Source organism: Rhipicephalus sanguineus, chromosome 6 (genome assembly GCF_013339695.2).
Source record: "Rhipicephalus sanguineus isolate Rsan-2018 chromosome 6, BIME_Rsan_1.4, whole genome shotgun sequence".
NCBI classification, from domain to species: domain Eukaryota; kingdom Metazoa; phylum Arthropoda; class Arachnida; order Ixodida; family Ixodidae; genus Rhipicephalus; species Rhipicephalus sanguineus.
In genome coordinates, this window is record NC_051181.1 from 150817061 (window position 1) to 150844324 (window position 27264).

The 27264-nt window shown below is 46.8% G+C and overlaps 1 protein-coding gene across 1 annotated transcript in view; it reads left to right on the forward strand.

Annotated features, from left to right (window-relative positions):
* The first annotated feature begins 1129 nt into the window (after positions 1 to 1129).
* The window catches only part of LOC119396784 (potassium voltage-gated channel protein Shaw), a 70048-nt gene continuing 43913 nt past the window's right edge, over positions 1130 to 27264 (forward strand). Inside the window, exons 1-4 of the mRNA XM_037664111.2 lie at positions 1130 to 1295; positions 9578 to 9930; positions 13612 to 14701; positions 18532 to 18597. Of these exons, the coding sequence (XP_037520039.1) occupies positions 9646 to 9930; positions 13612 to 14701; positions 18532 to 18597 (1441 nt within the window). The 5' untranslated portion in view covers positions 1130 to 1295; positions 9578 to 9645. The remainder of the gene's footprint in view (positions 1296 to 9577; positions 9931 to 13611; positions 14702 to 18531; positions 18598 to 27264) is intronic.

Genomic DNA, 27264 nt, shown 5'->3' on the forward strand with positions numbered 1-27264 from the left:
AAATGGCATAGAAGTAGAATATAATCAGCCTTAATCCGGCTACACTATAAAACATAGTTAATTGCAGTTATTCAGTAAAATATCTCTGCATAAATAATCATGTGTATTTTTAATTTTAATTCTTATTTTTTTATTATTTTTTTTTTTTTTTGCGATTACCAGTGGAAGTTGTATCACCGTGTTTGCATAGGTCTTCGGCTGCGTTGGGAAAAAGAGAAAGAAAAGTTGCCAGACTGTCCGTTGTTAATGTATTGAATCACTTCGTTCGCGCATTCATTATTCATTTGCGCATAACATTATTGTTCATTTCCGTTACGCTCCGATTTATTGCAATTTTTCGGCCATTTTAATATGGAGAGGTATTGCACCGTATGAATGAATTTCAGCTTACACTAGGGGTAGGGGGTCCATATTTGTTTTCTGACACTCTCCCGCTTATTTTTCGAAAATGCTACGCAGCGTAAGCCTACGACGTCGCACGCTTTCTCTAATACCGGTGTCACGCGGTCGCTTTCGGTCGCGTTAGGGCCTGATCCGGGTCGAATTTCTTGATCGTGATTGGCTCCCTTACGCAAGCTGCAGAAGGGAGCCAATCACTGTTGAGAAATTTGATCCCGCTTACGCGTAGCCCCCTCTTCGCCAAGGAACTCACTTCGTCTTTCATGAGTGCCACCCCCGGTAAAATAATCTTGGCGCCGCCTTCGTCGCGACAGTATTATCTCTAACTCTGCTGGCTTGTTGGTATCGCGTACTGAACAATTCAATTCTAGCGCGAGCCAGGCACACGTTTTAAAGAATGTACGCAAAGAAACACACACGCTGCGCTACTGACAACGATATTCTTTATAATCAAAACTGAGTCCGAACTATATATTTCACGCGCTACAGCAATAGAGATCACTCGGAGGCATCTCTGTCTCTCTCACGAGACTCAAGAACACTTGCCGTCGACTAACGCTATATATACTGTGACCTGCAGCAGCAGCCGCTTATACTTGGCGCTGCATAACAGCAAAGCTGCTCCTTCCAATAAAAAAAATGATCAAAAGAGCGATATCCAGAAGGTGCTCGCCTTTCTGCCTCCATTGTGTTGAACAGCAGACGTGCGCGTCGTCGCGCAGACTCGGGAGGCGACTCGAGCCGAGACAACAGCTTGCGCGCTAGTCAATCCAGTAGCCAGCCAGAGCTGAAGCACCCCCTCCTTTTCTCCGGCTTCGAGATCGAAACGCCGCACGACGACGAACTGCCCCAGGAAGGAGGCAATGCATTACGGATACTTCGCTGCCCCGATCACGGTCAGCACTGCACGTTTATCGCGTTTAACATCCATTTCCAGATAGTTCTCTACATCTTTTTTTCTTCCGTTGCTGTTTGAAAACTGCAGAAACGAAACATCGCGCACGGAACGAGAACGAAGGCGGAGACGACAACACAGCGCTTAACTTACTAATCTGAGCGCTGTGTACAGTAGCCTTTGCCATGGTGATTGTTCTGCGCATTGTTTTCCTTCCTGTAGTGTTGCATCAACAATCGCAAATCAGTAATCTTCTGATATTGGCAGTTTTTCGGCTCCGAAACGTCCGTGAGTCACTGCGGGACTCAGATCCCATTTTGCAACGCTGCACTACAGAGCCTGTGCTATCGCTGCTCCCGAGCCGTAAAATAGTGCCGGCCCCATGTTATATTTTACACACTTCCAAACCCTCCCCAACTACCATTTAGATAAGGAAACTGCATAAACTTTATTGAACCGGCTGTCAGACGTTCCACGCGTGGTACGTAACGGTATTAATTTCATTTAAACAAGCTTCCTCGCCAGAACAGTTCAAATTAAATGTCGAAGAACGAAAAAATTCAAGCTCTTTTTTTTAAACATCCCACATTTTAATGCGGGTTGCGCCGCTTATTACTCATACGTGCGACGTGTACGACATTTTATGTTGAGCGCGCGCGCGCAGAACGGCAATTAAAGCAAGCGCGAGCGCCGAGAAATGTCACGATCGCTTTGCTGTGTTCTTTCTTTCTGCTTCGAATTACCGGAGTCGAAATCGAGCGACGAGGATCGAGATTTACGCATCTCTAGGGAAGCCGTGATTGTGAGAAGTAGACTCGTTATACGTGGCGCCTGTTGTGTGATCAGACAGATATTAGGAGTACCCTAATCGATCACGAGAAAGCGTCGTGTCACAGTAATCATCCCTTAAGATTTCTTTCTTTTTTCTTTTCTTTCGTAGTTTGTCTCTGAGAGAACACCAATCGGCAAGGAGCCGTGAATGATCATCTCGAGAATTGTCGACCCGGGTCAATAAAGCGCCAACAATGATAGCGCGACGACCTAACCTAACCGATGGCTTCTCGTAATCGATCACGGTGAAACCTAATAGACGTAATATACAAAACGCGGACTCGTGCGCTCGTGGTAATTGAATGGAAACCGACGACCCGTGCGGTGCCAGATCGCGGTCGTTTATTTTCGCGTAGTGGTTTGCGACATCTGTCGGGCATGCCGCGCACTGCATTACGGTTAGATATGATGAATGAAACTTCGTATTGACTATTAGGCATCAAACATCAGACACATAAGGTAAAAACAACGGAACATTGCAGAAAAATATTGTAATCTTTTTTGTAGCCTTTTTCGGCTTTTTCAACGATCTCGGAAATCCTAATAAGCAGTTTTTTTTCTTTTCCTTGCTTTGAAAGATTCTCGGAACGCAGCTGCCAGGGTCAGCAATCAAACCCGCGCTCCTAGAACGGCGCTTGCTCAAAAAGCATCAAACTATTTCTTTGTGAGAATCGTAGGTCCTCAAAACAGATATTTAGTAATGAGGCGTCAACCTAATGTTATCGTGAAAAAAAAAAAAAAACGACCGCGCTTACAGTATCGAGGTTTCCCATTTCACTTTTTGTTTCTCCACGAACCCGGCACACGAAGACCGTCGCGTAACGACGTCTCAATGCTTGAAGTATGACGTCAGCATTTCTATCTTTTGCTGCTCCGCACGTCATACGAGATGATGGCGCCAGTCGCGTGTCAGCCCTTGCGTTGCGACCGATGCGTTGCCCCACTAAAACAGTGCACCATTGTGATAGCTACGGAGCCGCCATCGGTCAATCAAGGGTTGGTTGATTTCACAAAGTTTAATATACATCATCGTCATCAATCTTTGTTAGTTAAACCCAGTGTACGACGTGTTGCCTGCTTTTTTTTTAATAAAAATGATTTAAGCGATATTGGCATCCCCTTAGGCAGTCATTCGACACCTAAATCGAAACCATCGTAAGCCTGCAATTTCCCCGTCCGGTTACTTCACGTCATTTTTCGCTAGCCTAGACTGTATCTTCATTGCCTATGCACCCACTGGGTTATTCTGACAGACCACTGATTTGCTGACCTGTTTAATGACGCTATCCTCAGTATTTAATAATTGCTGGGGTTTCACGTGCCACAATCACAATATTATTGTGAGGCAAGCCTTAGTGAGGGGACCCCGGATTAATTTAGGCCACCTGGGGTTCTTTAACGTGCACCTAAATCTAAGCACACGGGTGTTCTTGCATTTCGCCTCCATTGAAATGCAGCCGCCGTGAACTGGAATCGAACCCGCGTCCTCAAGCTTAGCAGCACGACACGCTACCTGCTAAGCTACCATGGGTTGTCCTCAGTATTTGCTGTAATATTCAATACTTGGTGCATTAAAGCCAACTTGGCTGCTACACCACTACATACGACTTTTGTAACTATCGCTGCTACTATGTACTCGCCTTGTATCTTCATTTCATTATTGTGAAATTACGCTAATAACGTTTTGTTTGTTTTTTTTTCATTACTGGTATCGCGCCGGGTATTTCGTTTCTTTTTCTTCTTCATTTGCTTTGCATGCTGACTTCAAGCTTTCATCCCAGTAAGTTCAATGCCTTACGAGGCCGATACAGCTCCTCCCAATTGTATTTTAATTCACTCGTCCAAGATTTGCGGTCGCGACTATCCGCTCCAAAGCCGCTTCGGTGAACTCGAAATTCTCGAGTTTAATATCCAATCGGGAGCTGACAGCTCTACAGCTTCCACAATGCTGCACGGTATTCGTAAAGAAACGACGAGACAGATGTGTGATAGGTGCTGCCACACAATACCCGCAACACAGAAAAACACATAACGCCACAAAAAGAAAAGGTCAGTCGAAAGCAGACATTTTACTGCAGCTTTTTTTCTGCCGTCGTCAGCAGAAAAATAAAGAAGAATCCTCCGAGACGCCATCTGCGCTTTAAGCTCCTTTCGTGTGACGACATACTCGCTCTTTTTTTTTTTTTTTTTCAGCACTGTATGTCATACATAGGTATACGCAGCGCGTCTTCTCGGCTTTTCGTTCGAAGTGTCTCCGTACTTCGCAAAATAATGAAAACGCATTTCCCATGAAACATGAGTCACGAACAGACTTTGGTATCGGTTGATTACCTCGCAACGACCGTGTTCGCGCAGGTATAGTTAAGTCTGTAGGGAAAACAGTTACGTTAGGTAAGCGTACAATTGGCATTTCACCTATTACGAGAACGGTTTCATAACATTTCGTTTATTCTCTCTCGCGCGCGCTGTCGTCCTAATGTTTGGTTAAAGCTGTTGCGCAAGAGACAAGCCCCAAGCAACAAACTATACTGCTGAATAACCAAGGTATATTTTCCTTGTTTCCTTCTGTTTCTCCTTTCCTGTGTGTGTGGTCCTTGTTCTTCGAGTAAAGAGAGTATTGTAATTTTCTGACCATATGAAAACAGATACTGTTCTTTGCGCCCGACTTGACTAAACAGAACGTGGTCCTTGGATTTTCTATACAACGTCGTTGCACGGCATTCCGGAGACTTTAACGAAGCGCGGGAGCTGTGTTTCCCAAACCCCTAAACTCAACCAATATTGACATGGTTCTTCAGAAGCTCTTGGTATAAGTAACCTACGGATAATGAAACCCTTCACTTTATCATTCTTTAAGGACAAGCATTGGAGCGAATACTCGTTCACAGTGGCCTCAGACGAGGCTTCTCTCTTCCCATTTGCATTCGTATGACGCCCACACAGTTGGCAAGTACTTACTCTGCGTATCGTTCGGCATAGCTTCATGTTTGAAAGCCAAGCGTTTTTTGAGCGTTTTGAGATCGTCGGCGCTTCGTAGTACCCAGTGTGCACGAGGCTTAACAGTGGTTGCCTTTGGAGTTCGTCGGAGCATCGTAGCATCCAATGTGCACGAGGCTTAACACTGGCTGATTCTGCTCCCCCCCTTCCCCACTGCTCTTCCTCGGAGACAAACTACAGTAATCGAAAGACCGTAACATAAAGCCGCTCGCTTTTGTGTTAGAATGCATTAAAAAAGGAGAGCCCAGAGGGCACGAATTTATTACGCTTGCTATCATATTCGGTTCTGCACTTGTTTTATACGAAAATTCGCCCTACGGTATAAAACGAGTTATGTGCGTAGGTTATTTGATATTTAGTTTCCATAACGACCGTTGAGAAGTCATTGTTCACTACGCCCAAGTAATTCTATACGTGCGCTTCCGTTCACGTTCATTTGTCGCTGCTTCAGATTCGGTGATCCGGACTGCCGTGCCCTTACAGCCTTCGACAGAGATCCCTTATCATAGAGGCACAAAATTAGTACACCTTTTGTAAGAACGCAGCAGTGTAAGCGATTGCGTTCGAGGCAACTGTATCTGCGGCAGCGGAAAATTTTTGCTTCTATCGGATGGACGACGCACGGCACACAGGGCTATAGTCTAGTTTCATATTTCGCTCTATTTTCTTTTCTGTCCCATGTCGGCGTATTTTTGTTGTTTCAGTAGACCGCGCTTAATTAAAGGACACTTTGCGCGGAACTTCAACATAAACGGAGAGCGCCGTTACGCCCGCATTTCGATCATGCATGCGCAGAAGCCTTGAATTGTAATTGGAGATTTTTTTTGTGTGTGTGTCTGATACTAAATACATTCTTGGAAAATATTACAACATCGTTCAACGTGGATCGTAGGTTACCGTGATGATTTATTTTGCCGTTCGTCCTTGTCTCGCCGATCAATCAGATCACAGCTGTTAATCTCTCTCTTCGCTTCTTGTCCTCGAATATTTTGTTCTTTTAAAAGCTAAGCTTTGGCAAAACTCACTGCCCAAGCACTTCGTACAGCTGCTTAACCAGGGAAGCTGATACGCGCAGCCCCGGTGTTTTTCACTGGGTTAACCTCGACGGTTCATTAAAGTCTTTCGCAGTTATCGGTTACGTCTGTGCAGAAATCTTAATCCCTGTTTGCCGCCAGTGTGTTCCCTTGATTTCTTGTGGACCAGTGGCGAGTAGTGGGGCTTGCCCAATTGCCGTGACACATACGCGCTAGGCGTTTTCGCGCACATAGGACGGACAAATTTCGGTCTCACCTATCTATATACAGCGCCGCTGTAGAAGCACACCATGGTCTTAAGTACACCAACCAGTCAATAAGTAGCTTTCACAATGAGCGCACCTCTTTTCTGTTTAATCAGGAAGTATATGACGTCATAAAACCTTTATAGGTAACGTACCAAAGCAGGTACTTCCAAAGCGCGCAGACCTCATAGGACAGCGCAGAATATAGGATAGCTGGCTCACTCGATTTTCTTGATACTTCAAGCTCGCACATATTTTAGGAACAGCTGCCTGCAGCTTTCCTATAGTAGAGTGCATACCACTGTAAATCGATCACCTTTTATTCTAAACACGAGCGACCTTATTCTTAAACACCGCAGATGTGTGATCAAACATGCAGTCACGCTATTGTAGCGCGTGACTTCGAGCGACAGAATAGCGCCGGTAAGCGCACCTGTGTTCCGTAATTCCGCGCACTAAATCACTGCATGAAACACGTGCTCCCGTAGAGGTTATATGCGAGAAGTATTTCAGGAAGGAGGAGAGGTGAAAGGGACGGAACAGTCACGGACTACTATAGAACAAGCGCCCGGTTTACTACCCTGCACTGGAGGAAGAAGGAGAGAGAGAGAGGGAAACATAATACATGTGCACACTCATAGCACAGTGCGGAAGTCGGAGAGGTGCTATATTAGAAACAACCTGTTAAGTACCGGCACTTCCGAACACTACACAGACTCCTTAATAACAAATCACGTGGTTGCCATGCACATTTCTGTAAAATTTTCCTAAATTCCTTACTCCTGGCGTTCTCAGGCGATCCACCCAAAAGAATGATATGTGCCGCTGTGACACAATAGGCATCGAAGTCCCAAGTGCATTTCCAAATACGTCGCACTTTTCCGTGCAGTGCATTCCGTCCCCGTTCTACGATCGACAAACATCAAACAGCGCAATCGCTCCCGCGACATTCCGGTATAGACCGTCATCCTGCCTCAACGGCTGTTTGCGTTTCGCCATGGCTATGCACAGCCAATGCTGTATGCATGCATAAACATTGAGCGCACGGCGCTGAAGTTCGGGCCTGTGCGATACATAAACACTGCACGAGAGTGCACATTGCGCCGCTTCGAAGCAAGGAGAGTGGTACGAATCGTACTTAACATCTATTTTCACGTCTTCGCGAGGCCGAAAGAAACAATGAAGCGTCGAAATTGTGAGTCACGAATCTAAGTCTTTGTTGCGCAAACATCGCACCAAAAGCAAACAAGTAACGTTCAAAGCACGACGATTTTAGCAACGGGAATTTAACACCCCGTTTAATTAACCGTTTCATGAATGCGTCGCTTCATATTAATTGGAGGAATGAAATTGCATCTGCATAATTAGAACGCATCAAGCGTCTCTGTGCATAGAATGCATTCAAAACGTTTCAAGCTTGCTTCGCTTAACTTGAATTGCGTTTTTCCCTTGTCACTGTTGTTAACGATACCAGACGGCTTCCGGACAAGCGTTCGTGCCGCAATTAAAAGCCACCTTTACCATTTGTCCTTTTTTTTATTCGTTCTAGTTAGGATAGTTAAGGTTGCAAAAGCGTCTATCTGCAGGCAGTCCAGCATGATGTCATCTGCAGCCAGAACTTTGGTATTCATGTTAATTCCCAGCGCATTGTGCTAAATTGTATGTAATACAATGTTGAAAGCAACACTGTGTTACATATATCAGTCTCAAGATACTAAATGAATGCGCCTAATTATCGACTGACACGCACATAGAAGAAATTCTGCTTTGAAAAATGTCGTCAATATCTAGTAAAACAAATTCGCTTTCAATTTAACAGCTTTCGTTGTAGTGTAATGCAATAAAGATATATAAAGAGATAATGATGTTCAATTAGCACTTCTTATTAGGATACTCCTAAATTAAAAGTGTTAATTGAAAAAAAAATCAACGTATTTCGCTGCGTAGCTGAGGACATATTTATCGAGGCATAATTTATCCTGAATCTGTGTCGGTTCATTAGCACGTAGCTCATCGTCGTGTTTCGGAACCTATGGCTCTAAGTGAATAAAAGCAAAGCAAGTTGGCAAATTAACAAAACGAAATTAGCTATACCTTTTGTTAATCGGCTGCTGTCAATTAGCGATATGAAACAAGTAATACCAGCCTTTTTAGTCGATGCAGCTGAGGCGACTGAACCGTGTGATACTCCGTAGGCAACCCGCCGTGGTGGTCTTGAGCTTATGGTGCTTGACTGCTGACCCGAAGGTCGCGGGATGGAATCCCGGCCGCCGCATTTCGGTGGAGGCGAAGTGCTAGGGCCGTTGTACTTAGATTTATGTACACGCTAAAGAACCCCAGGTGGTCGAAATTTACGGAGCCTTCCACTCCGTATATAAATATACTATATATATATATATATATATATATATATATATATATATATATATATATATATATATATATATATATATATATATATATATATATATATATATATATATATATATCCCTCTCTTGTTGGCAGTTCCTTATAGTGGTGTAAATGTGGTTCCACATTGGATTATCACCCGAAGTCATCTGCCCACGGCCGGTGACGTTGGAAGCAGTGGGTATTGCCTCGAGTCACTTGTGCGGGTGAACCTGTTGTGTGCAACTGGTGCTTCCGAACACGAATGACGCATGGTCTTCTGTTTGAAATTTCAACTGTTTTCTGCGCCACACAGCTATTTAATGCTTTGCACACGCGATCGTCACCGCGTGAGCTGCGTGCCGCGCTTCCTCCAACCTGCTAAGGGGAACCCTTAGTCATAATCATCAACAGCCTGTCTACGCCTCCAATGCTTCTCCGATTAACCTGCTCCTGTGCTTGCTGCGGCCGTGTTATCCTCGCAAACTTCTCAATCTCATGTGCCCGGCCAACTTTCTACGTACCTCTCCTTCACGCGCTCGCCTTGTCTTGAAATCCACTTTGTTACGTTACGCTTAATGACCGGTACTTATCTTGGCCTGCTCATGCCCATTTCTTCTTGATTTCGACTGACATATCCTTAACACGCATCCCTCTTCAGCAAGCATACTTATAACATACAAATCGCTTGGTACGTAACATAGGAGCCGCAGGAAATGGGAGGTTCACTCGCGCTGGCTTCTCCTTGCTGTGCGTGACGTAGCGTTCTCTTTATCCGTGCCCGCAGGCGTGATGGGCGTCGGGTCGGGCGGCGTGCGGCCCGCGGCAGCGTAGCAGCAGCAGCCAGCCACCAGCATGAACCTGGACGCCGAGAACCGCGTCGTACTAAACGTGGGCGGCATCCGGCACGAGACGTACAAGGCGACCCTCAAGAAGATCCCCGCGACGCGCCTCTCCCGGCTCACCGAGGCCCTGGCAAACTACGACCCGGTGCTGAACGAGTACTTCTTCGACCGCCACCCGGGCGTCTTCGGACAGATACTCAATTACTACCGCACGGGAAAACTGCACTACCCGACCGACGTGTGCGGGCCGCTCTTCGAAGAGGAGCTCGAGTTCTGGGGACTCGACGCCAACCAGGTACGCCTCAAAATAGTGAGTTGTTGGGATAGTTGGTTCAGCATCTTGCGCAAGGGAGTACAGAAGCGGTTCAGCGTCTTTCCTTTCCTGTGCACTTTCTTCTGAACCGCTTCTGCGCTCCCCTACGCAAGGAGAAGACAGGTACGCCCGTGAGAGCTGCTTTAGCCGTTTCTCGTGAGACTGCAAGCCCCTTGTGAGGCGAGATCGTTAATGTTGAAACACGCGAAGCTTCACATTGAGACCAGCGTTTTGGCCCTGACTTTGTCTTGTCCATTACGAGGACATGACCCCTTGTCAAAATTCTCGCTTCAGGCTAAAGGGCTAGATTAGGGATGCTGACGAATAATTGTGTTTAAGGAGAAGTTGATGCCCGTATGTGGTGCCGCCTAATCCTCTTGCGTTGTAGCTTTTACCCGTTATCCACCCCCGCTATCGATGAGAGAGCACACAGACGGACATTCGCATGCTCGAGTTCTCAATGCCACAATATAGATATCGACACACATTGCAACCCCTATGCCCATCTATCTAGGCCTAGGAGCGTCAAAAACGGCAAAACTCATCTCTATACTAACCACAAAGCATCGCTTACACTTTGTCCTCAGCAAAAAATAAGGCTCCATATCTTGCTTATTTTAACATTAACTTATAGCATCAACAACAGAGAGCAAGGAGATTAATTATTGCACCTACTTCTATCCTAATTACTAATACACTCGATCCTATAGTTGCAACGTTGTTGCGTAATTACGGTAACCGGCAGAAGCCGGCTCGTTAAGCTTACCAGAGCCTGGAAAACCCCTCTCGTGTGCCGTCGAGGAAGCCAGTACGGCCAGTACGCGGTAAGACGGTAGCGCTACACTAAAGTTCTCTAACGCACAGCGATGTAGCAAGAACGTGACACAAAGGAAGCGGTGTTGAACAGAATACAATCTTTTTAAATGAGCATAATACCATGGAAAACGACACACAGCGCAAAGCACTGGACAATTGTCCAGTAGTTCGCGCCCTTTCTCGTTTTTTACTGGACATATACCAACTGGCCCATATAAGCACTCAACAGCATAATAGTACATGTTGTCATCCGCAGTAACTAACATTACAGAGCATGTCTAGTATGCCTTTGCTTGTGTGTGCACTTATGTGTCTTTTATACATACACAGTCGTAGCCAATATTATCACCTGCGATTGATCACTGCCTAACAGGCTCATAAACACGTCAGCCCAGTGCACACAGTTAGCTTTCGAGCAAATGTTTTTCAAGAGTAAGCGCTAAGGCATACGCTACGATAAGCGCCAACGTCGAAAGAGACCTTGGAAACACGGAAGACCTTAGCTCGCTGTTTCTGAATGGACGATGTCATCGGAGGTTGAAAGAGCGGATGAAAAATGCAGGTCTTTCACTGGTGTGTCTATTAATGGTGGCGTGACGACCTCGCTTGCTGTCCTTGGTTGTTGCGAGGGTGAAATATGAGACCAGTCCTAGCCACCGAGCTGCGACACGAAAAATGAAACTCCGCGCGTGCCACCTTCGCAGCAATGGTTGCTCGTGCAGGTTCGTAGCCTCGAATGCCCCCGGCTGCAGAATGACGCAGCGCTCCGTTAACTCTCAGTGCTTTAATACCCGCAGAACCATAGGCGCGCGCAAGGTTCTCCACTCGTGGAAGGGAAGGGGGGGGGGTTGGTCTTACCGCAGCGCCCCCCCCTCCTAATGTGAACAGAGGAGGGGGGAGGGGGTCACTTTGAGCGCGCGCCTATGCACGGACCCGTATAGTATACCGAGAGTAGCCACAGACCCACGAAAGATAGAAAACACGGACAGAGGAATAGGCACCGCCTCGACGGCATGAATTATGTAAGGCTCCGAAGGAGATATATATCTGTTCCCCCCGATCGAAACCTCTGAACCCCTTCCAAACGACTCTCCCTAGTATTTCAACAGGCCGGCTGCAAGTAAATAACGCTAGAAGTTGGAGGAAAAGCCGACGCAGCACACCGCGACTAAGACAAACGGTGTGGTCTCGGCATAGTGTAATGGCAGCCTGAGAGCACCAGCGCGGGCCACAACAGCACCGAAAGCGGCGGTATGGCAACGGGGGCCGTATGTATATTGCCCCGCGAGTGAAACTGCCCCCGAAACCCCTCCGAAATCGTATACACTTTAGTGCCACAAAGTATGCGATCCTGCACTTCTTTCTTTTGATTATCCGCGAGGTATAGTCTCTGAACTAGACTGCAGAAACAGAACGCAAAGAAAAGCCCCCATTGGGAGTAAAACGAGCCGCTAGCCTCCGCACCTCAATACGGCGCCAGCAACGCCGTCCGCATTCGAATCGAGCAGAGCTGGCGTATATACGCTTGTAGAGAGCCACGGTCTTGTTCTTCGAAGCGCCCTCCTTGGTCGGTCCTTCCGTGGCCTCATAATGGTGCGTCCTATCGAAGCAATTTTCCCTCACACTGTTCAAAAGAATCGCTAGATGGGGCGCCGTGACGGGGCCAGGAGGAGCGAGGGACGGAGGCGCGATTGACGGCGCCGTGGCGTGGCTTGCGTGTGTGTGGCTTTGCGATATTCTTCGCACGAGAAGTCCATTTCGGGCGTGTTATGTGCTCTGAAATCGACGCCTGCATTATAAGTGGGACAAAGCAGCTGTCCGCTTTCGCTGGGCGCCAAGTATAAAAGAGAAGAATAACTGCGAGAACGCTGCCACGCCGAGCGAGTTGATTCGGCCGCGCCAGTTCGAATGCGGAGGAAACTTTTTTGAGCAGGCTTGGTTGGAGGCGAGTGGGGAGAAGAACCATTGGGAATTATTGATGGAGATCGTTTGTACGAACTTCAAACGCGAAAGTGCTCCATGTTTTACGCGGCTTGCTGACGAAAGGCTTTCGTGGTGTGATTTGTCATCAACTCGAGCTTTACTTTACTCGACTTTCGGTGCCACTGGTTTGCCTTGTGGTAAAAAGAAAAACAAATAGATTGCGAAACGAGCGCGTTATGCTGGACTGGTGTATACCGTATGAAGTCGGCGACTTTTCATATGACGTTTACTGAACAGTACCATGTATATGAGCCGGAGCAGGGAGAATATACAACGAATAAATGCATACAAAGGCAAAGTTGGAAAAAATAAACACAATCATTCTGCACTTCGTCTATCTTAGAAACAAACCAAGGAAAAGCGGGTCGTTTAACTTCAGTTTCAGCTGCAGAACCCGCCGCGGTGCTCTGGTACTTATGGTGCTCAAGTGCTGACCAGAAGACCGCGGAATCGCATCCCGGATGCGGCAGCCGCGTTTCGATGGAGACGAAATACTAGAGGCCCGTTCGGTTAGGTTTAGGCGCACGTTAAAGAACACCAGGTGGTCGAGATTTCCGAAGCCCTCCACTACGGCGTCTTCAGCAATCATATCGTAGTTTTGGGACGTAGAACCCCAGCAGTTATTATCATTAGTTCTGGTGCAGCATTTCTGGAACGCACACGCCTGACGTAACCGAATAGGCACGCATTTATTATAAGACCGAAGTTTACAGATTTTCAGACTTATAAAAAAAAACCTTGTAACTGGTGCAGCACAGCTCCAAAGTTCGGCGAAGATTGTACATCTTCAGACGCTCCTTCAAATATGAATTTCGATGAGCAATCGGATCATGATTAACTTACGTACACACGTTGCCTTCTCAGGTGGAGCCCTGCTGCTGGATGACCTACACGCAGCATAGGGACACGCAGGAGACGCTGGCTGTGCTCGACCGGCTTGACCTAGACACGGACAAGCCGAGTGAGGAAGAGATCGCGCGCAAGTTCGGCATGGAGGAGGAGTACCTCGCTGGAACGCTGTCTTGCTGGCAGCGAGTCAAGCCCAAAATCTGGTCGCTGTTCGACGAGCCGTACTCTTCCACGGCCGCCAAGATCATCGGCGTGATGTCCGTGTTCTTCATCTGCGTCTCCATCTTGTCCTTCTGCCTCAAGACCCACCCAAACATGCGCGTGCCGGCCATCAAGAACATCACCGTGCAGACGTCGGAGAGCGCCGTCGCGTGGACTCTGGACAAGATCCAGACGAACCCGCACGACGCTTTCTTCTACATCGAGTGCGTCTGCAACGCCTGGTTCACCTTCGAGATCATCATCCGCTTCGTGGCCAGCCCGAGCAAGCTGGACTTCGTGCGCGGCGCGGTCAACATCATAGACTTTACGGCCACGCTGTCCTTCTACATCGACCTCACGCTCCAGAAGCTTGCCTCGCACCTGGAGAACGCGGACATACTAGAGTTTTTCTCAATCATCCGCATCATGCGACTGTTCAAGCTCACCCGCCACTCGGCGGGCCTCAAAATCCTCATACAGACATTCAAGGCCAGCGCGGGCGAGCTCATTCTGCTGGTCTTCTTCCTGGTGCTGGGCATCGTGATATTCGCCAGCCTCGTCTACTACGCCGAGAGGATCCAGTCGAACCCCGAGAACGACTTCAACAGCATACCGCTCGGCCTCTGGTGGGCCCTGGTCACGATGACCACAGTGGGCTACGGCGACATGGTGCCCAAGACTTACGCCGGCATGTTCGTGGGTGCGCTGTGCGCACTGGCCGGCGTGCTGACCATCGCGCTTCCCGTGCCCGTGATCGTGTCCAACTTTGCCATGTTCTACTCGCACACGCAAGCGCGCGCCAAGCTGCCCAAGAAACGGAGACGTGTGGTGCCCATCGAAGTGCCCCGGGGACCTCACCGAAGGCCACCCGACCTCAAGAACACCAAAGACGCTTGTAAGGCGGGTAAGCGCCGGCCGCTCTCTCAAGCGGCTGTAGATGGGGGAGAGCGTGTGCGGTGCGCTTGTGAGGGAAAGGAAGGGTCTTTTTTTCGCCAGCACATCATCTGCGTTGGCATGCGCTGGGTCAACTGTTAACTCGTTGCTATGCCTAGAGATAAGCATAAAGTTTAATGTACGGAACCAGCCAGAAGTTAGTTCTGGCCTGCACTCTAAAAAATGAAGAATATGTGTTGCTGTTTTTGGCGAGTCCCGACTTGACATGTATATAAATCGCTTTAAAGAAACATGTTAACTCTCTTTTCGGTCCCAAGACTCTCCAAAGAGAGTACAATGACCTTCAAAGAGAGTTCAGCTGACACTTTAAAGAGAGTCATACACGTGGCAAGTCAGGGCTAAAAAAAGTCAAATGATCTTTTTTTTAGAGTGTACTGAACGATGCGCAGCAATGTGATAAGCCGTAGAAGAAAAAAAAAACAGAAAAAATGTACAGCTGTGCAGATCTACGACCGCAATTGTTAAGAAAGAAACAATTACCAAGCGAGATGATGACGGTCACAAATGGAGCCTGACTTAACCGAAACTAAGACAACCCATATTGGCGTTGGTGTCAGTCAAGTTGTAAATTTTTTTCTGCAGAAACGAGCACGTACCACTTAAGCTTACGTGCGTGGGCTCTGGTACCTAAAATATCCTCACCTTTCTACACCAGCGACGTCAAATTTATTTGTTTTCATAAAACGACGTGAAAGGAGAGAAAACTTTAACTTCCCCGACATGTCCCTGTCAACCCTGTCTATAAAACTGAACTAAGCCGCACTCTGTGAAGTGAATTGATAACTCCTCTCTACAAGAATGCAGTTAAGGTCACAAAAGTTAATACTTAAGTTAGTAAGCGTGTGCGTGGAATGCCACTATGAGTTCAGCGAAGAGCGCGGATTAAGCCGTCAACTGTCGAAGAAAGGAGATTAACGTAGCCTAGCTTGACAACACCATGTGGGATTGGGATAAACACGTGTCACGCCTTTTCTTAGACACAAAAATTGCAGCGAATAGCTTGCTATTCGCACTTTCCGGTATACAGAGCGAATGCTTGAGGTTATGTGGTGCTAATCCCAACCTAAATTGAGTGTGACTGCTCCGTTTACTTTCAAAGGCGGAGGGACAGCTGCTACATGGTGCAACGATAGCCTGACAAAGGTCGCAACAATGAAATAATGAAGGTTGTGCCCAACTTAAGTTGCTACGAGTCGTACCAAGAAATTGTGACGTTGTTAATACTAACGCCAGCACTTAAGCTGAAATAGCTTATTTGTAGCGCTTTCAAAAAACAAGTTCTTACGCTGAAAGTGCTCTTAAGAGCGTGTGTCCGCCAATCACGGCGTTTATCTACAGAAGACGCAATGCGCGTTTTTTAGCAAGTTGGCACATTGATTCGGACATCCGGAGACGGACACGAATTTAGACGGTGCTGAAAGGGAATAAAGTGCTCACTTGCTACTGATTTTTATCAAAAGCGACACTTTATAAAGAAACCTTCGATCTCCGCGATAGCCAGGCATGTGCGACCGCCGAAAGCGCAGCGTAACGACCATCGAGGATGTTATAGAAACTGTATAACGTCGTCTTGCTCGACCATGTCGTGAAGCCGATGCTCGCATAGGCGATACATCTATCGTATTGGTGAAATCAGAATTTGAAATATTACGCAAGCTTCTCTGAACGCTGTCGATGGCCTTAATTGCGCGCATGCCTGGATATCTAGGAAAACCTACCTTTTTGGCAAGCTGCTTCCGATAAAGATCAGTTTTGAGCGAGCACTTTTACTGTGTCCACCCTCGTTCTTGTATAAATGTGTACTAAATACGCTAGAGCTGGGCGAAAAGTGGTTATTCATACTGGATGGAATATTAATGAAGCATTGCCAGCAGTTTCGTCGCTCCCTTGTCACGAGAAGTTCTGGTGTGACGTAACAAAGTGGCCGCGTTTCCTGTGCGCCGGGCGCGGTCAATTCCGATACCTCGATTAAAATTCGACGAGGAATATCTCAAATTACGTGAAACTTTCGCGATTTCTAAAAAAAAATGGGTATGCCATAATTTTTCACAGGCTACAACTTCCCCTATAAACAACTACCTTTATCTTAATAATGAAAAAGCTAATGGACGCGTTTTTCTTAATTATTAACTTCATAGTCATTTTAGCTGCGGCAAAGAATTTCTGCCTCGACGTTGAGATCGTGTGCGAAAACGACAGGAGCCTGCTCCTGACCTATGACGGCTTGTTGTTTCGTAGTGATGCAGAACTATCGGTAAATTGACTGTCGATAGTATCGATAGTTTTTTTTAAACTATCGATAGTGTAAACAAACTATCGATAGTGCTACTATCGACAAGCTATCGATAGTCCAGTCGGTAGTATCATCAGTAATATTACTAGCGATATTATTGGCACGCGTGTTTATTGCTTTGTTTTGATGTATTCTGGTTTCGCCAACAAAGACTGTTCCGAGCGTTTGAGGCAGACCGCACCGCAATGTTTGAGAAGCTTCGCGATTGTTTCAGATAATTTTGTTAACATTACGCGGTGGACGTGAATAGTCAAGTTTATTCGAGAGCTTACGCGAGCACCAGCGATAACGCTGGAAGGTTCGATGATTTATGTATAAAAGACCAAGCGTTCTACCGATCTTCAGATTATTCGACGGTCGGCGACTGTTCTCGCCGCTATCAGTGTGCAGCGTGTATCACTTGTGTGCTGAGTTTTGATTTTCCGGGCACAAGTTCGCCCAAATAAACAGCTTCGTATTTCCCAGTCTTTCTGCAGCATTCTTCACCCTCACAGCCACGTGACAAACTATCGATAGTGGTGCGAATACTTATGATGCTGCTGGCTGGCCATATTTCCAAAATATTTGCGATAGCCTACTATCAGCTTCGCTTAATTTATGAGCAATTTTCGGCGAGAGGAATAAATTATAACCGCAGTGAAAATGGCGGAATATGTCCATTAATAAATTCATATTCAAAAGCAGCCAGTTCCACCTTACGAACTTAGTTGTGCCATCGATAGTTCTGCATCACTACGTTTCAGACAATACAGATATATATATATATATATAGTGTAATGAAGACAGCGGCGCTCGGGCACGGGCGCATGCCCAGGTAGTGCGAGGAAGAGAAGGATGAAGGGTAGAATAAGAACAGCCGGCCTACGAACGGGCGCTGTCTCTTGTTTCTGTGTCTCTTCCCTTACAATGGCGCAGTCGACATATATATATATATATATATATATATATATATATATATATATATATATATATATATATATATATATATATATATATATATATATATATATATATATCTGTATTGTCTGAAACAACAAAAAAAAACACCCTACAGGGTGATGAGTCACGTCCTAGTATCGCGATTTTAGCCTTTAAAGCGCAAGTAGAGCTTTAGGAACACAATAAGCATATTCTTCGCATGCATACAACTCTAGAGAATGCGAATGATTGTCGTATAGCCGGTATAGCCTGGCTCTCGAACAAAGTGGCCTTCTGTAGTACACAAGCTCTCGTGTCTCATGCCTACATACTATTTCACGGATGGGATTCGGTGCCGCCCATTTGTGCTGTAGCCTTGTCGTTTTGTGTCTTTGACAAATTAACAATGCCACGGTAGACGAAAACTCGTGAATATTCCCGTGGCTACCTGGATGCTACGTTTGGGTGTGCTGTTACCCTGTTCGGCGTTTTCACAGTGTCCCTTACTCCTGTTTTTCCTCACGTCATCAGCGATGGTCAATTGTGAGTCGTCCATGTTCTTAACGCAGGACGGCAGCAGCAAGTGATGGCCGACCTTCCCAGGAGAAATCAAACGATACGCACCAGGGGTCCGGGTAAGCAGGCGATCGAGCCATTCACTTCTTTCCGGGCGGCAGCACACCGGCGTTGCGGGCACGTCGAAATGCGACGCTCTGACGCCGTCCCTAAGGCTGTCCAGTGTAGACAGCGACGTTGGTTGACTCGTAACGTGTTTCGTAACTAAATGAAAAGCCCGTCGAGGGCGCGGCAACTAGAGTAATCGCAGTGAAAGCTACATGTTTACGACGGGCCGGAATTCAAGTACGCGATATCTTTCACTGTTGCTGAATCATGTAACAAGCTAGCGGCTGTCGGGAATGCGATTGATTGCAGCTTGGCCACCTCACACTCGTTCACGGGGTTCGGTTATACATGTAAAGCTTGCTTAGCCCCGCATAACGGTTACGCGGAGAGATCGGGTTTACAATTCTTGACCCTCCATAATCTGGCGTGAGGCCTGTCGATCCTCACTGCCACCGCCTTTTTTTCGTCGGCGGAAAACGTTCACGGAGGGGCTTAGACAGGCATACTTCCTAAAAAACGCTCTGTCATGGCTCTCTTTCTCACCCCCCCCCCCCCCCGCCTCTTTTTTACCAACGTTTGATCAAAATGTTTCCCGTGGAATGCGAGCGCAACGTTAAGGTTTCGTGCTCGAGAACTGCTTGCTCATCGTGGGCACGCGATTGAGAGCGAGTACGCATGCGCTTGGCGATTTAACACATAACGAGGCATATGATGGTAAGCCCGACTGTGGGACGAGAAGTCTTTTATACATCGTTCTATGCATAGCGGTCCCCCGCTTTGGCTCTCTCTCTTCTCCTTCTCCTTCTCCTCCTCCTCCTCCCTCTCACTAGATGTAACAGAGATCGGCATTTCTAGCGGTTGGGCGTATCGTATGCGTAATATTGCTAGACAAAGAGCTTTATCTCAAAACCCAGATGGCGCAGAACCGCATGTCTAGCGCACAATTGATATAACCAACAGCGCACTATTTCTGTGCATATTAATTACCTATTAATTAATTGGTTAATTAATTAGTGGGTATATTAATTGTTAATTAAGAAATGGTTACCTGAATTTGTAAGCTCACAACCGACATTTTCGAAATAATGCCGTGGATTAGTCACCAATTCGGCCAGTTTGGGTCTTTGGGTTGTTGTTTTTTTTTTCACTATATCGGTACAATGTTGGATTCCGTACTCTGGCCTCATCGGTGTATAGAAGTGGCTGGAAATCGCGGTTTCCATGAAAAGAACTTTACAGCCACTAGGACAACGTAGGCACGTTCGCATTCGTGGTGATTAAGTATCAAGCCAATCGAATTACAACTGGCGAAGGCGGTTTACGAGCGGTGGCATTTCTGATTAGCTCTATTTTCACGAGCAGCAGTTGGGGGGTATCCAAAAGGTGGATTACAGCGTCACACACGAATGTGGCCTTGTATGTCACGTCTCGTCGAGTTACACAGCCACAAGTCAACGGGAAATGCGGGCATGTCTCCAAGCATGAGTTATACTTAGCTCTAGCACTCTCAATCCACTTGACAGTAACGTAAAAATGTCCCAAGGCTAATATAAGAAAACAGCGCAAATGAAACGAGTAATGAATACTGAGAAGGACTGGGTACAACACGAGCGCTCCTGTTGTGTCCAGTCTTCCTTGGTATTCTGTAGTACTCGTTTTATTTGCGCTGTTTGCTTATATTCACCTTCAGGCTTCAACCAATACCAACTTACCCAATTCTCAGTTTTAATCAGTGAAATATGCTCAATGATATACAATGATATACAATTATAAACAATTACATACAAAGATATACAATGATACTGAAGAAAAGGAACCAATGATATGACATTCCTGAGACTGACGGGGAGTCCGCCGCGGCAGTGTAGAGGTTATAGGGCTCGCCTGCTGAAAGGTCACGGGTTCGATCGCGGCCGCGGCGGTCGGATTTCGATGGAGGCGAAATGCTAGAGGCCCGTGTACTGTGCGATGTCAGTACACGCTAAAGAACACCAGATGGTCAAATTTCCGGAACCCCCCACTACGGCGCGTCTCATAATCATATCGCGGTTTTGGCCCGTAAAAACCCCAGATATTATTATTATAGACTGACGGGGCAGAAGAGTCAGCTGAAGCGACATTACGCAAGCAAGAGACATTGCGTATTTTATCGCGCCAGGTCAAGGGACAACGTGTTGTGGACTGCAGTCTTTGCACCGCGCAGTATAAATCGAGCGCGTCTCGCGTCCTTTCACCTTGGTCCCGTCTTTCGTTGTCACACAGGGCAAAGGAACAGAGGGCACTTACCAAATCCTTCCAGCGCCTTGTCCATCACCTGCATATGCCACTCTTCGGCGAACGTCACTCGTATACATAGTATAAGAGCATCGCGTCAGATTTCTTGCTTGTAGTTCGGAAGGCGGTGCGCGCGTGGTTTCCGCGAAGAAGAGCGTGTGTGTGTGGGCGTGTGCGTGTGCGTGTGTGTGTATACATCACCTACGCGCCGACGACGACGACGGCATCGGTGGCCCCGTGCAATAGCATGCGGCACCACTCCTGCAAATTGAATTCCTGCCGCGCAATCGAACCCGCGTTAGAAACCTCGCGTCGCCGACTGACCGACCGACCAACCGCTGGATTTCTTCCGGTCGTGTTTACAGTCCGGACAACGGCGACAGTGCAGAGCCACCGGCTGTTCAAACAAGCCCGTCGTTGGCCAAGACGTGCCGCCCCTGGAAACGACAGATGCGCGGGCGAGCGAAGGTAAAAAAATAGAAAAAGAAAAAAAACCTGAAGCACGCGCGTGTTTCGGAAGGGGCCAGTCCTTCGCGGCTGCGCTATGGCTCTTCGAGGAGCGCAGCGCTCACGCGACGCATACACACACGCACTCACGTCTCTGCCGGGCATGTCGCATGCACAGCGCGTCCGCAATGTCCACATTCTTCTTCCTGGTGTGTGTGTGTGTGTGTTTTTCTCTCCTCTGTGCCGCGAAAACTGCGTGGTGGCACGGCCCACGCCTCGAGTGGCCGCTCGAGTGGGTCCTCGTGCTGACTTGCCTTCGGTGTTGACGTGCCCTGCGACGCGAAAGGGAGCGGAGGTGCTCGTGTTTTCACTGGCACTCTCAGCGTTTATGACTGAAGGAGAGCGTATGAAGTTACGAGCTGCATAACTACACGTTGAGTTCATGTATATGCCGGAGCGCCGTTCTCCGCCGATAAAAATCGCAATAATCTGTCCCATTTGATTTCCGTTCATGGAAAGTATAGTTGTAAAAAAGAAAAATAACACTCGAATGGTATGTTAATAAAAAAAATTAACATATAGTAATAATTATTTAGTCAATGTTTCGCTAGGTTGCTCAAACCTCGCTCCACTACGTAAAAATCGCAACTATGCATTTTGTTTCAAGTTTTCTCGCGCTAAAATCGGCACATCCAGGCATCAAACTGTGCGCAGCATATGATACATTGGGCCTAACAGGGTTTGCGGGGTTTGACACGTCCCGAAGCCGCACAGTGCATGGGTTAAAGCCCCGTCAGGCAGAATGGCCTTGAGAGTTCACTTCGCTTGTCTCTATGTATCTGCCTCAATAAAGCCGTTAATTCATTCACTAGAGGAAGTCGTAATCAAGTGTCTCCGGTTAATTTCGAGGCTGGGAATCAAACACGCAACCTCAGTCACGACGACACAGCAGCTCAGCCTTCACAACCAACTCTTTTGGAGTTTGTATAGAGACAACGTCGAGCCGAAGGCGAGTTGTGGTGCTATAAAAATGTATGGGAGCGAGCTGTAGCTGCGGTTAAGGTGCACCGCAGGAGTTATACGATCAAACAGAATTGCAAATCCTTTACTAGGTTTATGTAAGCAGTTCAAGTGGTTAACGAAGTCACTGTGGTTAGATTGTTCTTTAGTGTGTGTGAACGTTGCGTAATGGTAAGGCAGTCTGCAAGTGTGTTACAGCGTTGGCTGTCCAACGTGCGTCCTCTGTCACCTTCGCAGGATTACGCAGGTAGCCTAATTAATTCCATCGGTTACAGAATCATCTGCTATGAGTACTTATAAACTGCGCACCTCAAAAGTGTGTTTAATGTGGAATGTTCAAATTCAATGTTCAAATTAGTTCAAGGAGTGTAACGATGACGTCATAGTTCGTTCTGACACATCAAAATCAAAGCAGGTATGTGTTTCATGCCATTGTAATGTTTTCAAAGTATACCACCTTAAGGAAACTATCATCTTATTCGTCTGCGATACACAAAGCAGCACGAGACGTTATCCAGAAAACAGCCTGCTCAGCTTACTCTGTCAAATGATCACATTATACAACGAGCCGCAGTGTTCGGGAATACTCGCCGCAATATGAGCTTTAACTGATGTGACGCAATGCGGCGTAGCTGGCGGTAATGTTCTCGGCCCTTGCTACTGCTGCGCGCGCTCTCTGTGACAAAAAGCCGTAATCAAGCGCTGTGCAATTTACTCTGCTCACGTCTCTTTCTGATTATAATGTGCGTGTCTGTTTTGTTTTGTTTTGTTAATGAGTATTTAACGCGTCTCCAGTTTTCATTAAAGCCTACTTGCATTTTATTTTTTCCATCAGACGCATTTATCACACAGAATAGCATGCAATGCATTTCGCAAGCTACCAGACTAAAACATTCAGCTCTCATCAAAATGTTTCTCTCTCTCTCGTCTCTGTAAACTCTCTGTTACTGTCTCTCTCAGGGCTGCCGCGGTGGCTTAGTGGTTACGGTGCTCGGCAGCTGAGCCGAAAGACGCGGGTTCGATTCCGAAAGCACCGGTTGCATTTCACTGGATGCGAAATGCTAGAGGCCAGTGTGCTGTGCGATGTCAGTGGATGTTAAAGAGCGTCCTTAGATTGCATGCGAACTACGATGACCATGCTATAAATTTATATTTGCTGAGTCATTCTTATATAACCTAGCAGTACTTGATGTGCAAAGTGAGAGTTGTGACGTGCAATTTGTTGCCTGATTTTTATGTGCACTATGCGTCAGCACGTCTCCTATTTCTTTTTAATTTTTTTTTTTGGTATTCAGTCTTGTTTGCTTGTTTCTTTGTATCGCCTACTTTTTTGCTACGTGTTTTTTTTTTTTGCCTCTGCTGACATCGGCCATGATGCTAGCGCCTTCTAGACGGACCTTGATCAATTTATTGATTGATAATTGATCAATTAATCAATTAGCCAGTTAGTACACGTACAACACACACGGCGGCACTCCGGTCAGTAACTTCTGAATATATCGCATCTCATTTCTCCTTCAAAGCAAAACAAAAAACACACGAAGAGAGAACAGATAATCCATTTAGCGTTCAAAGGCACCAACTTTTAGACCAGTCGAGTTTAACGTCAGCTTAATCTCACCGATCCCTCCCGAGCGACAGGCGCTTCGAAAGTTTCCAATACAGCCGAGCACGGCAGCCGGGATTTTTGCGTGGCGGCTGACAATATTTAAACTCTTCCCTCCGCGTCGGCCTTGCACCTCAAATCCCCCTCAGAATGTGACAAATTGTGCGCAAACAAAAACGTTGTCGCACACTTTTTCACCCCTCCCACTTTTCTTCCAGCTCTCTGCAGTATATCTCAACACTCGCCATCCTTCGAATCTAAAAAAAAAGGTTGAGGAAAACGGGAAAGCTTTCGGTTACGCCGTGGTTCAAGCACGAAGCGTTAACCGAGGCGGTCTACGGGGCTCGCGTTAATGGCGGAGATGGTTTGAGCCGAGGCAGAAAATACACTGAGCTGCCCGGAAAAGTTTTCCCTGGGGAAGGTGGCACGCGCTATGCCTTCCCCCTCCTCCTTCTCGCGTACGGGGAAGGGTACGCTATGGCGCTCAACCACCACCTTCTCTCCCCTACTGCGCTGCCGTCTCGCCAACGTCGCAGCTTTCGGCGGTGCCGCCGTCTCTGCAGGCAGCGATCGATGTTCGCAGCATCCCGCGCACTCTTTCCAATTAGCATTCCCGCCGGCCTGAACGCGTACGCACGCCGTGCCCTGTTGCACAACGCCGTATATGGAAGAGAGAGAGAGAGAGAAAGAGAGCGGGACAAGGACGGCGGGAAGGGGGAGGGGAAAATGACGCCTTGAAGATAGCGAACGATGCGGGGAATGGAAGGAAGGAGGAACGAAGGCCTTAATGAGGACCCTGAATGTCAGCTTCCCTGGCAGACGCACGCACCGAAGAAGAGTGTCTAAAGAAACCGGCGACGGCGGGCTCATAATCAACAGCTGCTGCCGCGGCACACGACGAGGGCTCGCGCGCCTACATCAATTAATCGATCCGGGCGAATCAGTCAGTCACTCAGACAGCGAGCGCGTTAATCACCGACCGAAGTCGTTAAATAGGTCGATCGCTGGAGCGATCAATCGATCAATTAGTACAGCGGCGGCAGCGGTAGAGATAAGCCGGATGATCGCTTAGCTTTATGACTCTCCGTTTTAAAAATCGGACATCGTTTCACGACTAAATTTTCAGCTGCAGCGTGAAATCGAATTCGGCTGCTATTTCTTTCACCGTAAGTTAGTGAGCTCCGGTTGCAGGTTCTCCCTACCGGCCGCAAACTGTCGTTTCGTCGACTTTAATTTCTCCACATTTGTACCATAATTACTACAAAGTACCTAAAGGCTACAAATAACGTGCCCTGTTCCTTCCTTGGCTTTATTGTCTGTTAGTTTTCATTAAGATAGTGTTTAACCAGGAAAAACGAGCCCTTAAATTTCCCATATTTCGTTCAAGCTCTCGTGCATAGTTCAACGCACTGTCGCGTTACGACAAAGTCACAGTTTTGGGAACCTGGGGCCCGTCGAGGAACTGCTTGCGTGGCAAGTTTTCTCATTTCTTTACAATCAGAAGCTTCGCAAGACGTTTCTGTGCTTCTTACAGCAGACTGAGCACGTAGGAATAATGGCGTTCCCTTCGATTATCATCGTAATGAAGGTACATGAATCGGGTTAGTATATGGTATTGTAACACTTGCGTCGCCTATGCAACCGCTGCGTCATATATTTCAGCTTCGATGACGCTGTGTTCCTGAGGGACAATATATATATATATATGATCAACGCCACATGGTCTTCTCTCAATCGTTCTCCCATAATTAGGCTGTCCATCAATTAGTTTTATCTATCTATCTATCTATCTATCTATCTATCTATCTATCTATCTATCTATCTATCTATCTATCTATCTATCTATCTATCTATCTGTCTGTCTGTCTGTCTGTCTGTCTGTCTGTCTGTCTGTCTGTCTATCTATCTATCTATCTATCTATCTATCTATCTATCTATCTATCTATCTATCTATCTATCTATCTATCTATCTATCTATCTATCTATCTATCTATCTATCTATCTATCTATCTATCTGTCTGTCTGTCTGTCTGTCTGTCTGTCTGTCTGTCTGTCTCTGTCCGTCTATCTATCTATCTATCTATCTATCTATCTATCTATCTATCTATCTATCTATCTATCTATCTATCTGTCTGTCTGTCTGTCTGTCTGTCTGTCCGTCCGTCCGTCCGTCCGTCTGTCCGTCCGTCCGTCCATCCGTTTATACTATCAACCACAGTGAGGGCTTTTAGAGGAGTGGAAAGAAATAGAAACTTGCAACAAAACATACAGTGTTTTGCTACAAGTCGAACCACAAAGTATTTATAAAAAAATTGCACGCAGTGAAGAGAGCCATTTTATTTCAAAATACCCCGGCAAAGAAAGACATCCTGCGCTTTATTTGTTCTTTCCTTAGTCTCAGTCACCGATGTTCGAACAACTAGCCCCGCAAATGATTCCCTCGACGAGATGATTAGGTCGACGGTCTAATCTTAGCCAGCATACACTCAGGCCAGAGAGTGTCTTCAGAACCTGTGATGACAAAGTCTGCATAGACGGGTGCGCTGCGCACTCAAAGATACAGTTCGCAGGTCAGCGTGCTTTGTAACGTTCCGCTGGGCGGAAGCATCCATGCGCGCGCTCTCTTCCGTTGCAATGTCTATAGAGGGCGGCTTCAACCAGGAAGAGCACACGCGCCCACACGGTGCTTGCACCGGCAGTCTCAAGCGTCGGGTCCTTTGCGATAATTAACCGGAGATGTCAAGCGTGCAATAAAGCGCATACCCGGCTGATGAATAGTGGAGACTGCGTATATGCGTGCTTGCCAGCCGTGCCCTGAAAAGGTTCGATTCAGCATACAAGAACTTACTGAGCCGGATGAATGGATGAACGTATTCACGCTTCGATCGCGGTGAAGTTTATATAAAGAACTGGGGCACGCCGAATGACAATAATCACTACGGAGATGATACCAAACCTAGTAAATATACGACGTATAATCGTTGATGAAGTGAAATTGATCAATTCATAGCCACGATAACCAGGATTATTCGTGGTATAAGCGGTATGACATCATCAGCAGTACCGGTGACCTTGTTTGCAGGTTATCTTACCAATACAATATTAATTATTACTGCAATTTACGCTTGAATGAGACGTCAATATAGCGTCCTGGGATAATAAAAACAGCGAGTTAAAGGATAACGAACACACACACACACATTATAAAGATTGGAGCTATATGTAGTGATCATGCGTACAACAATGCGGATATTCAAAAGCGGTGGCCCCATTTTGGATGGAGGTTAAAATCCTAGAGGTTTACGTACTTACATGCAGGTGCACGGTAAAG